Genomic DNA, 14,989 nt, shown 5'->3' on the forward strand with positions numbered 1-14,989 from the left:
CGAAATTAAAGTAGAATCGCGTAATTACAACAACCTTACATCTTAAAATAAAACGTCTACAACAGATTTCATAACTCTAAATCACACTTAAACTACAACGCAGCTGAAATGACCAACTCGCACTTGTGCCTCGGCTGTAACCGTAATCTAATGAAGACTGCAAAATAAACCATTACAAACATTTAACGTAACTCCACCTCAAACAAAACAACTAACACGGTCGATAGTTTTTTGTTAATAAAATGCAGAGACTCAACAGTATAAATCTATGAATTTGATATCAATAAAATAATTATAAACACAGCTCGCTGTGGACAACACATCAGGGTCGAAGTCCTTGTATACAAGAGCAAGAATCACAATCACGGTTTTATTATTGTTGGGTTAATCTAATAGAATAATACACCGATTTCATTACGGCTCGGCCACTGGACAAATGGTTAAGTTGATGCTTTCCAACAGACTTCACAGTCCAGTCACTGACACTCTTTAAAGATAAAACCGCTGGCAAAATAAGACAATGTTCCCCACATTTAAATTGCTTCAATTCCAGGTCACTTCCCACTGCGAGTGGCTCAGCGACCGCTGTGGCGAGGTCTGAACTGACAGGCCCAAAAGAAACCCCGGCTGGTCGCGTACGAGCTCTGCCGGCAGAGGTTGGGGGGGGGGGGGAGGGGGCGCCTGCTCCCGCTCCCATCTCCGACCACCTCCCTCTCTCCCCCCCTCCTTACACCCAGTCACGTACCTGAGGCGCTGCAGTCCGCGCACACCTCGTTGGGCCGCAGCTTTCGGGACATTTTTTTTTATTTCTCTGCGAGTGCCCCCGTGTTTATTTATCTCCAGCGCTGACCCCGACACCGCGAAGCTTCCAGTCTCCCAGGGCCGGCCTGTTTAATGCAGACGCATCCGGTCCGAGGCAAGTTGTGAGAAAACCGCAGATTCCTCTCGACCGCCCCCATCCCCGGAGCAGCAAGGAAATGACGACACCAGCCGCGCAGCCCAACCTGCTGGTGGAATTCCCACGCGCGTCAGGTTGATGGACGGCGCCACTCACCAATGAACAGGCGGACCATTGGAAATAACGTCACCGCTCACCAACCAGCGCCATCCTGTGTACCACCTGCAAGTTTGGTTGACGGCGCTTGTTGATCCGCCCAGTTTGGTTGAGGGGTGGGTGCTGACAGCTACTGTGGGATTTGTAGTTCTGCGAGGAAAGCTGGTGTAAAGGTGATGTCATTATGCAAACTGCAGCTCATTGAGATCAATGCCAATATTTTTAAATATTATAATTATTCTCAAGGAGTTGATTTAGAAGCTATAGCTTATTTTAAATGCAAATTTGCATCAATAATTCCAATCATATCGAATGAACTACAGCTCCCAGGAGGTTTTACGACCGTGCATCTCCAATATTTTAGGTAACAGGGTTGACCTCAATATAAAATGCATGAACATTGCATCTCTCACTGTTAAAATATTCACACTAAATACACAAAATATAATATTTAATTCTAAATGTTTATATTAGATGATTCCGTCTATATTGTCAATGCTTTACGCTCTATACACTTTTTTCAATACGTACACTTCCCCCATAGAGACTTGGTAATTCCTTATCCTTCGATTTTTCTCCCACTTCCTCTTTCTAGCACAGTGAAAGCAAGAATTACAGCGCTTCCTATCGTCTGATGTTCAGTAGTCGAGCAATATAGGGATTGGTGCCTGTTGCCAGGGGTTTGACTGTCTACTGCAAAGGTAGTTTGTATGATATTTGGAAAAGAAGAATGATATCAGAATGATTTCTACGAGAAGGGTGGCAGAAAGATATCCGTTGCATTATTTGGTTTGGTATAACAAATACAAGGAGCTGGAAAAGGAACTTAGCACCAAGCAGGTGGGTGATGTGTGTGTGTTTGGGGTGGTGCATTGCAAGTACAATTGTCTAAATACAGTAGCATTCACTAAGTCGCTGTGAAATTATGGATCGGAAAATTAAATTCTGTCACTTAGAATAACGATTGGAGATTGCATGTCCTTTCAACGTTAAAATTGTCAGGAATTCGAATTGTGACAATGTCTGTTTTCGTGCATTAGCTTCATAGAATTGTGCTAGTGCCGTATAATGAACTGATTCTTTCGTTGGGTTAGGCTTTGTCTCAATATTTTTCTTTCAATAAAAAAAAACGCGATCGCGACGATTCCATTGTATATTTCATCTTTTACCTGAAATTTCTCAGACTACTTAGAAACGAAATATATGGCAATAATTCTCCACTTACAATATTGTATGGAAAGAGACATTCCTAGTAACCATATCTGTGTTGTGTAGTGTTAAAATAATTATATCAACTGCTCTGAAATATTCTCGTTTACTATGTTACACGTTTCATTCCCCATAATTAAAATCACGAGATATTTAAAATTTTGGAAATTTCCCCAAGGGAACAAGTTGTTATAGTTTGATTCTGAAACAAAAATGTTGTTTTGCTAAATTGTGTTCTGTGGAAGTAAAACAACAGTAGCTTTCAACAAAGTGCAACTAAATTAAAATAAACCACAAATATTTAAAATACAATATCCCTTGCAAAGGTTAGAGTTTAAAATTTATTTTTAAACTATTCAGAAGCAGAAACTATTAGCGTTTCTTATCATAATATTTAATGTTTGTAACCTTTGGGTGGAAACGAAAACGTTGGCAAATTTTGATGAACGTTTGAAATCTTTGGCATCTGGTTGTCGTTTTGGCATCGTTTCCGTGATATACAGTGGCTCCAATGGACACTTGATATAATAACCACAATAAAAAGGGGGACCGCCGTCTCTGTAGCTGCTGCGGTTCCAGAGCTGCACGGTTTAAAGAGCTCGATGCACATTACAGCGCGCAGGCGCAACCACTGTACTATCGAACTGTAACATCTCTTGCCAACCGCGCATGGCCGCTATCAATCAAAGCTCACACTGAAACTGCGTAAATTGGTTGCAATGAGGTCTTGGGAGTAAAATGAAAATCGGGGGAATGTATTAAATCAAACGCATCAATATCGTTCTCTTTTACTACCATTTCCACTGATAATTAGGAAAGCTGCATTAAGCAGCTTTTGACAGATGTTATTCCTGATCGAGCGTGCAGGAATACAAATCAGATCTTGGAGCAAGATTTATCCCTCCAACATGCTAACACGACTGGAGGCAGATATAGGATAAATGCTAGCTAGCTGCTAATTGTTTAGATTTAAATGAACTGATTGCTTAAAGTAATTTTGATCAAAATAAATACATCAAAGTAGATCGATTAAGTTTGTCGTCAGTTAATATTATGGAATAAGCCATATGGACCATACGAAAAACTAGAAATGGCATAAAACAGGAGGCACAGACGAAACTAGAGGCGGATTATTTTCAAGGTGTTTACTTTCTCGCTTATTAAGCTGAAATGTAGCAACTGTTGAAAATCAACAGTCTTCTTGACTATGGAAACTGGACAGCTGCTCTAACGTTAAACATCCCGGACTGTCGGTTTTGCCCATAACTTTGACGCCTCACTTTTCCCTTGGGCACGGTAATAATTTGATGTTATTGGATCTGCCAGGCATGGCCTCGGCATTTCCAAGCATGCGCTCCCACCCCCGACCAACCCCTTCAAAGAAAAAAAACATCCCAATCCACAACTCGCCGAGCCTACATGAAGCACAATGTGGTGTACCTGCGATGTTCTTCCAAGCGCATTCTTTGCACTCATATTGTTTCAGTTTGCACCAAATACATTAGCAACTGTCGAGCAAGGTGCAAGTTTGAGGGCTGCTTATGATATCATGGCACCGTACCGTTTTACAGAACAGTGAGAGTTTTTTGGGGGGTGGGGGATGGGCTCCCTCCACGATGCGCACCTGACATACGAAATTATAAATAAATAAGCATAACTATAAGCCGGAAATGCAGCAAACGGAGCAATTCACCTTTGTAAGATCTCTCTATAGATCGTAGAATAGGGGCTTACATAACCATCGATGAATGTGTCTTTGCTTCGAATCCGGAAAAAGACAAATGCTTCGAGGGTTCTGTGAATTCCGAGAAGACAGAATCCCTAGAATATTGCAGTCAATTATTGGGAGCTTATTTGGACGGATAGCGTACTAGGAATTTGATGCATTAAGCTTTCAATTAATCTGGTGACAGCAGAGTTTCGGATGGTGGTGGCATCAGTAATTCAGCGCAGCTGGCGTAGACAGGACTGTATATCAAGGGTTGGCCGGTGGATGTTCCTGTGTAGATCTACTCGAAATGCTGTAGGGTTTTATTTTACCCCAAAAGAGGACTGTTAGAGAATCATTCTTCAGGGCAAATGTAATAGAAGATGTATTGTAAAATTAATTGCTATAACACGTCACGTTCCATGGATAATTTTAAAACATGATTCATATTAGCCCTAATTTAAAGTAAGTTCCCTTTCATCGGTAAGACATGGCGCAAACTTTGCTTTTGCCTTTAATCTCTTTGAACGACCATAAGCACAGCAATAGGTTTCAGCAGTCGAGATAGCCCGAAATGTGTGACCGATTAAACTAGCGGCAGCAAAGAAAACCTCATATAAAGAAGAAAATAGAAGAGGGCGCGAATAAATAGCACTGAATATATGGAGTTCATATTGAAGGAGTAGGTTAGAACCACGCTGGTACTGGTGACACTGCAGGCATTGAAACAATGTACCTGCAAGTTTAATAAACATCATTATTACACGATGCAGAATCGTGTATTCCTGTATAAATGACCACATATTTATAATCAAAGAAAATTAGAAATTGATTGTTTCAAATTACATAACTTTGAGAATCCCTTCAAAATGTAATAACATTTGAAAAAAAATGATATTCTGTGTTGTTGGTAGTACTGAAAGATATACTTTGTTACTTGTGTAAATTTCAAACAGTTAAATCCAGCTGAGGGAACATTTGCAAGGAATGTTTTTTTCCCAGAATTATTTTGTTCTTTTGTTTTTGTTTTGATTGGATTGAGACTGAGTTCCAATTCATTTTTTTTATATTAGTGCTCCCACCATTTGAATTTGGTGCAAATCTATCCTAATACATGGGGAAAAAAATATTGGTTTTAATTTGTTTCTTTTTTAGCTCTTTGCTACAATTTAGTGCAATGCAATGTTTACTTAACTACACCTTTATTTCAAGGAACTGATGCACAGAATAATTTTATTATCATAAATGAATAAATATATTTATTAGAATAGATAATTCATTCACAAGATTTGGGCATTGCTGACAAACCCAGTAATTATTGCCCATCCCTAATTGTCCTCAAGAATGTGATGTCCAGCTGCCTTCTTGAATCTCTGCAATCCATGTTGTGAAGGCAATCCCCTGTTTTGTTAGGTAGAGAAATCATGGAAACCTTCAGGATGATGGTGGTGGTAGATTTGGTCATATAATGCCATTGATTGACATGGGATCTGGTGAGACTTCTTTCTTTTGTTGGAAATGGTCATTGCCTGGTGTTTGTGGGGCTACAATATTACTTGTCTCTTATCAGCCCATTTCTGGATGTTGACAAGTTCTTACCTGAAAAGTTCTAAATGGAACTGAGGATTGTTCAGTCATCAGGGAATATTTCTGCTTCTGACCTTTTGATGGACTGAATATCATTAACAATCCAGCTGAAGGTGCTCTGAGGAACTCCTGCAGCAATGTCCTGGGTTAGGTGATTAGCTCCCAATGCCTTAAACACCCTCTCTTTGTGCAGGAGAGAACTTTCCTTTTGATTGCCATCGACATTCATTTTACCAGGGCTCTTTGATGTCACATTTGGTCATATGCTGCATTGATATCAATCACTCATCTCCTGTCTGCTATTCAGTTCTTTTTTCCTATGATGGACCAAAACCACAAAGAGATCTGGAGCTGAGTAGTGGATTACAAACAATTTAAAATGAGAATTCTTCCCTTGACTCTAAATATATTGGGCACTAATGCAAAAATTGTGATTTATATTGTTGAATTCAGTTAAAGCATTCGTATCATGTTGTTGAGATTTTATTCTCACAAGAATGTTTGCAAACAAATACTGCTTGGGTATCAGAAAGGGCAGTGGATAAATAAACAAAGTAACAAATTTTATGGGCAAGTTTAATTATCTTTTGACTGCATTCTACATAAACATTATATTGCAATAATTGTTATAAAATTCCATATCTATTTCTATATCTTCTCATTTTCACACCTCTGGATTATTCTGGTATTGCAAATAGTTCACTGTGTTTGAAGTGGTTGCCCTGCAGCCTTTCCTTTCTACTTGCCATCACAAGTAGTGATTACACATACTGAAGGAAGAGAGAGCTTTACTTGTTTAAAAGATCAAATGTTTTCAATTCAGTGATTAAATAAACAGAAGTGGGTTTTAACCCTAGACTTAAATTGCAAAGTTAAATTACTTAAGTATAACATTGGATGTAAACAGAAGTTCTTTAATCCAGAGTAAACTATTTCAGAGCTCTTCGTTAAAGTTAGCTTTTAAACATGCATGACCTGATATATGAGATAGATGCGGTAGGTTTGGAGACATAAGTGTGTTTTCTGTTGGATTGTATGTAAATTTATTTGAGTTTCATGAAAATGTGCATTAACATTTTTATAGGATTTGTCTGTTTTGTAATAGTTATATTTCTGAAAATTGTTTAAGTTTGGTTTAACAATATTCAGAGAATAAAAACAACGTAGAAGCATTCAACAGTTTTTCTAAATATCGCACTTAGCTAGATGAAATACTCCATAACAGGAGACATACATTATGTACAACTTACAGTTGTAAAGATTGTAAAAAATGATGAAAGCTAGAGTATTAATCTTACCTGTTATAACTAGTTTTACGAATAGAAAAGACACTACATGTCTTCTTGTTATTAAAAAGCACAATTACATTTCAATAACATATTCAACAATAACTGAATAGATTGTTTTGTTTAAATTAATAGTAAACAATAGTTTTAGTTGAAAGGAATCCTTATTTTGTGGTATTATCTATTTATCTGAAGGAAGAATGTACTCAAGACAAATCCTGTTACTGGATTATTACAAATTAGTTGCAAATATGGGTTCTAACTCAGCTGAGATAATGTACCATGATAGGACCTGTTCTGAATCTACTGAGTGAAAAAGGGTTCATTAAAAATTCAAAGTTATAATACTTCCCAATTTACAAGATATTTTATAAAATATTTACATTTCAATTCTTCTTGATGGAAATAGGTTAAGTCCATAGGAATGTTCTGTCATTCATATGTGGATCCACAATTAATAATTCTCTCACTCTTTTACACAGTAACCTACTGAGCTTTTTATGGTATAACATACTGTTGAATCTGTTGCTGCACCCATTATTGTAGACACAACCACTATTGGATTAACATTAAATACATCTAATGATGAACCGTGGAACTTTTCAGATGAGCAATTCTTTTTCAGTTTTCTATCTTCATTGACTTTAGATGATGCAATAGTACAGTAAACACAATTGGCCTCTGGACTAGAGAGTTGCAAATAGGGAAGGTTTTTATGATTGTCTTTTCTCTTTATTGTGTGTAATAGTTATATACCTGGAAAGAAAAATAGATTGCAAGGCTATAAGGAAAGACCAGATAGAACAAATACAAGAGCTCTTTCATAGGCTTAATGGGTTCCCTCTTTGCTGTGTGATTCCATAATGGACGAAGAAGCTCAATGGGTTTGGTGTTGTCCTTCCTAAGTTGAACTATCAAAATTTCGTCTCATGCACAGAGGATGGTTATGTAGATGAGATTCTAGAGGTTTGCCCTCAGTCATGGGATGGCACAGTGGCACAGCTAATTGAGTTGGTGCCTTGAAATTACAGTGACCCAAATTCAACTCTGGTCTCCAGTACTGATGGTGTGGAATTTGCATATTCTCCCTATGACCACTTGGATTTCTTCCAGGTGCTCTGGTTTGTTCCCACATCCCAAAGATGTGTGCAATGGTTGGTTAATTGGCCATTGTAAATAACCCTAGAGTATTGAGGAGCAGTGGAATCTGGGGGGAGTTGAATGGAACCTGAGGGAACTAGGTTCTAGAATAAATTAGTAGGGAACAGAATTGCTCTGTAAGCCAGGATAGCCTTGATGGGCCAAAATGCCCTCCTTCTATATCATAGGGAAATATGATATGAGAATAGAGGCCAGAGTACCGAATGAGATGGAGAGTACTCACTACCAGAAGGACAGAAGTGGGTCCAACCAAGAAAATCAGGGCCAGTGAAGCCATTCAGGTAACAGGGGTTGGGAAAAATGTTCAGAAATGCTGTAATTGGCTCTGTTAAACAAGTGACCAAAAGGTGCATTGGATGGGCATGTCGATCCTCTGGTATATCCAATGAGAAGGGGAAGGTAGACCCCTTACATTTGACTAGAGCAGAGTATGGTGCTGCTGGTTCCCTGCATGTAAGATGACCTTCTGGTAATCCTGTAAACCCCAGCAGGTTCAGTACTGAGGTATTGTTGGGGTCAAACTCTGTGCAATTTGTCCAACTCTTTCACAAAGATGTAGATATTCTGTTGTTGGAGGAGAGGCAGAAACAAAAGTAAGCTGGTCCCTGTGGGTCTGTGGAGAAGTGGGAGATCGAACTAGGGATCTTGTTGAAGGGGCAGAGGGAAAATTCTGCAAAGGACAGGGATGGGAAAGCATCTTTGAAAATTTACCATGCAGAAGGAAGCCACTTCTGGCAGCCTTTCCAGTCCAGGCAACATCCTTGTAAATCTTCTTTCCACTCTTTCCAATGCAATCCCATCATTCCTTTAATTTGGTGAAAAGCGACATGAGTAGAATTCAGTTCATATTGGGATTGAGAAGACATTGTAAATTCTTGTTGAAGGAGAGGCTGGGAGATGCCTGTGTGGGAGGTGGGAAATATTGAGAGGAGGGATGGGGGGGAAGGGTGGTGCTCCAGTTTTCTCTCACATCCCAGAGATGTTCTGATTGGTAGGTTAATTGGCACTGTAAATTATCGCTAATTTAGGTGGTTGGCTGGAGAATCAGAGGAGCTGACAGGCATGTGAGATGGTATTAGCTAAGTGGACATAAGTGAGGAAAAAGAATAGATAGGATTTTTCCGAGAATTAGCATTGTTCAGTGGGCTGATTTGGCCTCTTTCTGTATCATAATAAAATATGAGAAATCTAATACAAGGATCTTGCTTCTTATTGCTGTCCAGTGACTCCGGTAGAAAATAGCACTTCTAGATATTGAATAAGGCTTGTCTTCTGTTGATATTAGCACCAGAGGTGCAGAATGTTACATGGTGGTGTTCCGTTTATGTGATAACTCAAGTCTCACTGTGAAAACCCTGCAAACACTGACATCTTAAGTCATTCTATGATAGATGCAAGCTGCTACAGCCCTGCATCACCACACACCTGTATAATTCCAAAGCAGCCATTGGCAATGTTTACAGCTTCTCTGCCAAAATTAGGGTTTTGACATTGCTGCCACTATCACGACCATTGCTGTAGACTCCACTTTGATAGATAACTCCAAATAATGTTAATGCTGGCTTTTTCACACAGATGCTGTCTGACCTGCTGAGTGTTTCCAACATTTTCTGTCTTCAATCTCTGGCTGTCCTTTGATAGCCGTAGCCCATGCTTGACTTGAACTTGCTCTTTCTATGGATCTACATCTGCAGTGCTTACCACCCATTGGCTCACCCAGTCTGCTGTGTTTTCCTCGTCATGATCTCTCTTGCATGTGAAAAGAAAACCAGCAAAAGAGAAAAAAAGATTGGAATGGCAAAAATGATTTACAAAATGTAATTGTAAAAAGCTGAATAATTGTGATACATATTTTAATATTGGAATTGGTTTATTATTATAGTTACAATTAAACTACAACAATAACTTGACACCAATAATAACCATGTTACGCATTTATTTATTTATAGATCACTGCTGCATGCAATGATCACACATTTATCTGGCTCACTATAGTAAGTGAGTAACATACTTGATAATTGAAAATGGAACAACTACAGATGCTGAAAATCTGAAATAAAATAGAAAATGCTAGAAATATCAGATTAGACAACATATATGGGGAGAGGAAAAAACATAGTTAACATTACAGGTTGAGCACCTTTCATCAGAACTGCTTCTGATACAAACTGGAGGGCTGGTTGTCTGGTTAATACTTTGCCTGCTCAATTTTCTTTATTCTTGAGCAATGCCACAGAAGATTCAATGGTTTTATTTGTAACTCCTGTATTTGTTTCCTGAAGATAACAGAAGGTGATAACTACAACAAAAATAATCTCATCTCAGCTCCCAGATTGTAATAAATTGGTGAATCTTTGCCTGAGATTGAATTTTGACACCATATGAAAACTTAACAAGGTTATTTTCTTGCAATCAATCTTATCCGCTCATCATTCTCCATAGTTATTAGAATCTCATGCAAAGCCAGAATGCCATAAATCATATCAAAGGGGGAAATCCATTATATAAAAAAAAACCTGTCTCTGCATTCAAATCCCAAAAGATTGCTTCACTTGCTCAAGTTACACTTTTGTATTCAAATGTAGTATCTGAACCAGCAAAGGCCAGCTTCAGGAGTTTTTCTTTCCTAATGCCTGAGGAAAAATGGGGAAAATGGCAAAGGCATAATGGAAGTAATTTTCTTTAGCACAATGTTAAATAACACGATAAAGTGAGAAAGGTGCCCTGATTGAAATCTGTCACCCACCTTTAGGGTATCAATGTTATATTAAAATAAACACATAAATCATGCTCATGACTGAAATGCAATCAGTTGATACAGGACACACATAGCTTATTCACATTTTTTTCTCAATGATTACTGAAAGCACATTCAGCCTTATGGTTAGGACATAGACAAATTACTCAAAAAATACATCTTTTGAGTAACATTTGTAAGATAAAGGCACAAAAGTATGTCTGATGATTTCTCATTCTAACAGATATTTTCCTTCTCCTAGTGGTGCCTCCTTTTGGCAGAGTTTGATTCCATGGTAACTAAAATCCATGCATTACTTTTCTCACATGAAAACCCAGTGAGTGAGTGAAGGTAACATACTTTTCAGTAGGGAACATTGGAGTCAAACTCAATCCAGCCTTCCCCTGATCTATGGGGACATCTTTAAGCTTATGTCATTGGACATCAATCAGGAGTAGTCACCCAGTTGAGCAGGGGAATTTCTACCTTTTCCCTCAGCTAATTAGCACTTACATAAGGCTTTCCTATTTTGTCTGGCCCAGTACCACACATGGTGGTACTTTCAGCCACAAGGCCTTTGGGGGAGACAATGTTTAAAATAAATCACAACCACAAGAGCTCTGCAGGGAATCATTGTGAAGAAAAACAAGCACAGTAAATAACATTGCATAGACAGATGTGCTTGGAAATGAGCTTACTCCCTTGGATGTGCCTAAGCTGAGTGCTTGATACTAGCAGAATTCAGATAAAATACCCTGGCCCTGTGCCCATTCCAATAGGCATAGGTTTCACAACTGTGCAGAAGTAACATGAGATCAAATAATTCGCTCACAGGTATTTGGGTTGCACTCACAAGTGAAGTAAAACATTGCAGTCACTAAAGGAAATGTGGCACTTAAGGGTTAATCAACATGCTTGTATCCAAATAATTCTCATAATTAAAATTACTCGAGTTAAATGGTTTGGGGGAGAAAGAACCAAACAGATTCACAAATCAAGCAAGTTTTATAATTATCTTGTCTTTGAAAAATTATAATTTTGAAACTCAATAAAGCAATATTTTGGCTTGTGGTATATTGCAGCAGTACATTTGCTGTTCTGGTATTGGGAAATTTCCATCGTAATAAGGCTGCAGTGGAATTATCATAAATATTTGCAGCCACACTTTAGATACTGGCCTGCTTATAAGCAGTACTGTAGGAGGTTTACAAAATTAATTTGATGATTCATATTTGAGATATTAAAGAACACTTTGTCACTGTATAGATAACAGGTTGTTTAGTGACCATTTAAAATGAAATATATAAAACAGTAAAAGAGGTTATGTTTAGATTTGTCATAAACAGATGTCATGCCCAGATGATAAACTGTATTATGGCCATAATTTTAATACAGCAATTGCAAGTGTTTTACTGCAAGATTCTAGAAAGAAACATAGAACAATATACTTATCCCTTAGGGTAAATAAATGAAATTTTGGCAGCATCATCTTTGTCTTAAGAAGAATTTTTAAGAAAGCACTCCTAAGAGATGAGGGTTCTTTAATTTTAGGATCCAGCTTTGAATGTTCATGCTTGATCCATAAGCTTATAACAGTTTACCTTTTTTGATAAACTGTCTTGTGTGAATTGAAAGCATTGAAATAATTTGTTGACAAAAATGTCTTGCAGTAGAAATTTGGGTCATGTTGAATCATAGTTCAAAATTTTGGTTCTGTGGAACCAAACTTCAAACAGGGGTTCAATGCATGTGCTGCAATAATGTGTTTTTACTGCATGTGGCCTGGGGTGAATCTCTACCCCCTTGGCTCTCAAAGTTGATAGCAATAAATTCAATGCCCATGTAAAGCTAAACTATGAAAACCAGAAACTCCCGATTTGATTCTTTGAACTGATATAACTGACCTCAGTAAAATTAATCCATTATTTATATGTGAGCTTAGATACTGAGTGCTGACAGTTTATTTAAATATGAGTATCAAAAATAGCTGAATCATTCAACACTAACACATGCTTTACTACTAAGGATAACAACATTACTAATTAGGAGTAGAAACCCTTCCTGATTTGATGAATCTACATACAAGATGGGTAAGAACAACTGTAAACCGCATATCAAGTCTTCACTGAAATTGGCTAACATTGTGAACTTGGGATTGCTCAAGTGAAGGGAAAAATTGGCTGTGATTACTATTGCTGTACATGATCAGTTGGAAAACCCTATGTGTCAGGGTAGATATTCTGGCCATTGCAGAGATGTTGGAAATGAGACAACTAAATTATTGGCTCACATCCTATCTGATTCCTTTGAAGATTTGAAGATTATTTTTATTTTCCCCTTTCTTTCTGTTTAACCTGTTTACTGCTAATTGCATCTCCAAGGAGATTAGTACACTTTGGTATTTTTTTGGCACTCAGATATTCGCAAGAGGAAGAGGAATATCGGAAGGAGAACTATGAGATTGCACCAATTGTTAGGCATCTCCAAGCATCTGTTTGTTACTTTGCACTGATGAGTGTGGGGGTGACAACTCAAAATAAGCTTCTTATGCTGAGTGTCTCCTGTTTACCGGTGTTTAAGGTCTCAAAATCCCCATTTGATTCAGGAGAGAAAGTTGAGCTTGATTTTTGGACCTCGTTCTTGGCCGTGGAATTACCATGCATGCTCTGGTGACCTGCAGTTCTTGAAAACCATCATATATTTCACCAGATGTGTCATCAACAGATTTCTCAACCTTGAAGGCAGGGACACAGGAAATTCTGGTGCTCAGACAGCAGCCATGACATATGGACATAGTCACAACAGTGCTAAAAACTCCCATCCCTTTCTGGATCTCTCTGTCTCCATCGCTCTATCCGCTGACATTTACTATAAACCCACCGACTCCCATAGCTAACCAGACTACATTGCCTCCCACCCTGTCTCTCAGCTTCTCCTTCTCCACCGCATCTGTTCTTGAGATGAGGCTTTCTGTTCCAGGGCATCTGAAATGTCCTCCTTTTTCAGGAAATGTGGCTTCAGCTCTCCTGTGGAGCCCTCGCATGCATTGCCTCCATATCCTGCACTTCTGTTCTCTCCCTGCCTCCCACCAGACTGAATGGAGGTGTTTTCCCTTGGTCCCTATTTTTCACCCTTCTAGCCCCCACATGCAACATGTAATTTTTCGTCAATTCCTCCAGCTGTAATGCCATCCCACCACCAGTTACATCTTCCCTTCCCCACCCTTTCCTGATTTCCACAGGGACCTCTCTCTCTGTGACTCCCTGGTTCGCTCATCTATGTTTACCTGGCAGAAATCAATAGATTTTTGGAATCCGGGGGGTGGGGGGAGGGGGTCACAGAGAATGCGGATATGAGTTAAAAGAACAGCCATAACTGTAAAATGGTGGAGCAGGCTCGAGGGATTGTGTGGTCTATAATTGCTCCCATTTCTTATATCCTTCTTATAGCTATTCTTCAACTAAATCAGAAATGCAAGTAATATGCTCATCTGCACAGAAATGAAAGGCTACAAATAGATAATCCTATATTTAGCCTCTCCTTCCAGCACAACAAATAATCTTCATACAACACCAATATATTGTTAATAATATTTAGTGAGGCATGTGACTCATCCTGAAATCCTCTGACATAATTTTGGTTGTATTTTTCTATCTGTAAACATTATTTGTTCAATTTTACTCTGTTTCTCTTTCCACAGATGCTGCCTGACCTGCTGAGTGTTTTCAGCATTTTCTGTTTTTGTTTCAGATTTCCAGCATCTGCTGTTTTTTTGATTTCCATTCAATTTTATTACATCTCTGTCACGATGTAAGGTCAGGAACTGGTCTCCAAGTAACACTCTGGAGCAAGTTACTAAGGTCTCATTCCCAAACTTGCTCTGATTTTATGGATAATATGATTATAGTTATCAACATCACAGCTTTTCAGGAAGAGCATAAGGAATAGATTCTACCTTTAAAAACTCTGAGTATCTTTAAAATGCATTTACCCAGAACAACTTACTGTTCATTCAGCAAACCTTTATCTTAAAAAGCATTGGATTTCCAAGTAACTTCTGGTTTGTTTCAGGGGAGAAAGTCTACTATACCACTGTACTTGGTTAGCATGGATGCGTTGGGCTGAAGGGCCTGTTTCTGTGCAGTATTACTCTATACTAATTTTGTATTGCAGTTATGATCTCAGTGCAAACCTTATAGATTCCTATGTGACATTCCTAATGGATATGCCTCATCGTTGTCAAATAA

General features: G+C 38.5%; 2 protein-coding genes across 14 annotated transcripts in view; one reads left to right on the forward strand and one right to left on the reverse strand.

The window, feature by feature from the left end:
- git1 (G protein-coupled receptor kinase interacting ArfGAP 1) overlaps positions 1-944 on the reverse strand; it is a 161,690-nt gene extending 160,746 nt beyond the window's left edge. For all 11 annotated transcript variants that reach the window (XM_052035342.1, XM_052035340.1, XM_052035343.1 and 8 more), the window contains exon 1: positions 746-944. In XM_052035342.1, the coding sequence (XP_051891302.1) occupies positions 746-797 (52 nt within the window). In that variant the 5' untranslated portion in view covers positions 798-944. The remainder of the gene's footprint in view (positions 1-745) is intronic.
- A 773-nt stretch (positions 945-1,717) lies between these two features.
- The window catches only part of ankrd13b (ankyrin repeat domain 13B), a 302,851-nt gene continuing 289,579 nt past the window's right edge, over positions 1,718-14,989 (forward strand). For all 3 annotated transcript variants that reach the window (XM_052035428.1, XM_052035431.1, XM_052035430.1), the window contains exon 1: positions 1,718-1,894. In XM_052035428.1, coding sequence (XP_051891388.1) covers positions 1,796-1,894 — 99 coding nt within the window. In that variant the 5' untranslated portion in view covers positions 1,718-1,795. The remainder of the gene's footprint in view (positions 1,895-14,989) is intronic.

Source organism: Pristis pectinata, chromosome 21 (assembly GCF_009764475.1).
Source record: "Pristis pectinata isolate sPriPec2 chromosome 21, sPriPec2.1.pri, whole genome shotgun sequence".
Taxonomy (NCBI): Eukaryota; Metazoa; Chordata; class Chondrichthyes; order Rhinopristiformes; family Pristidae; genus Pristis; species Pristis pectinata.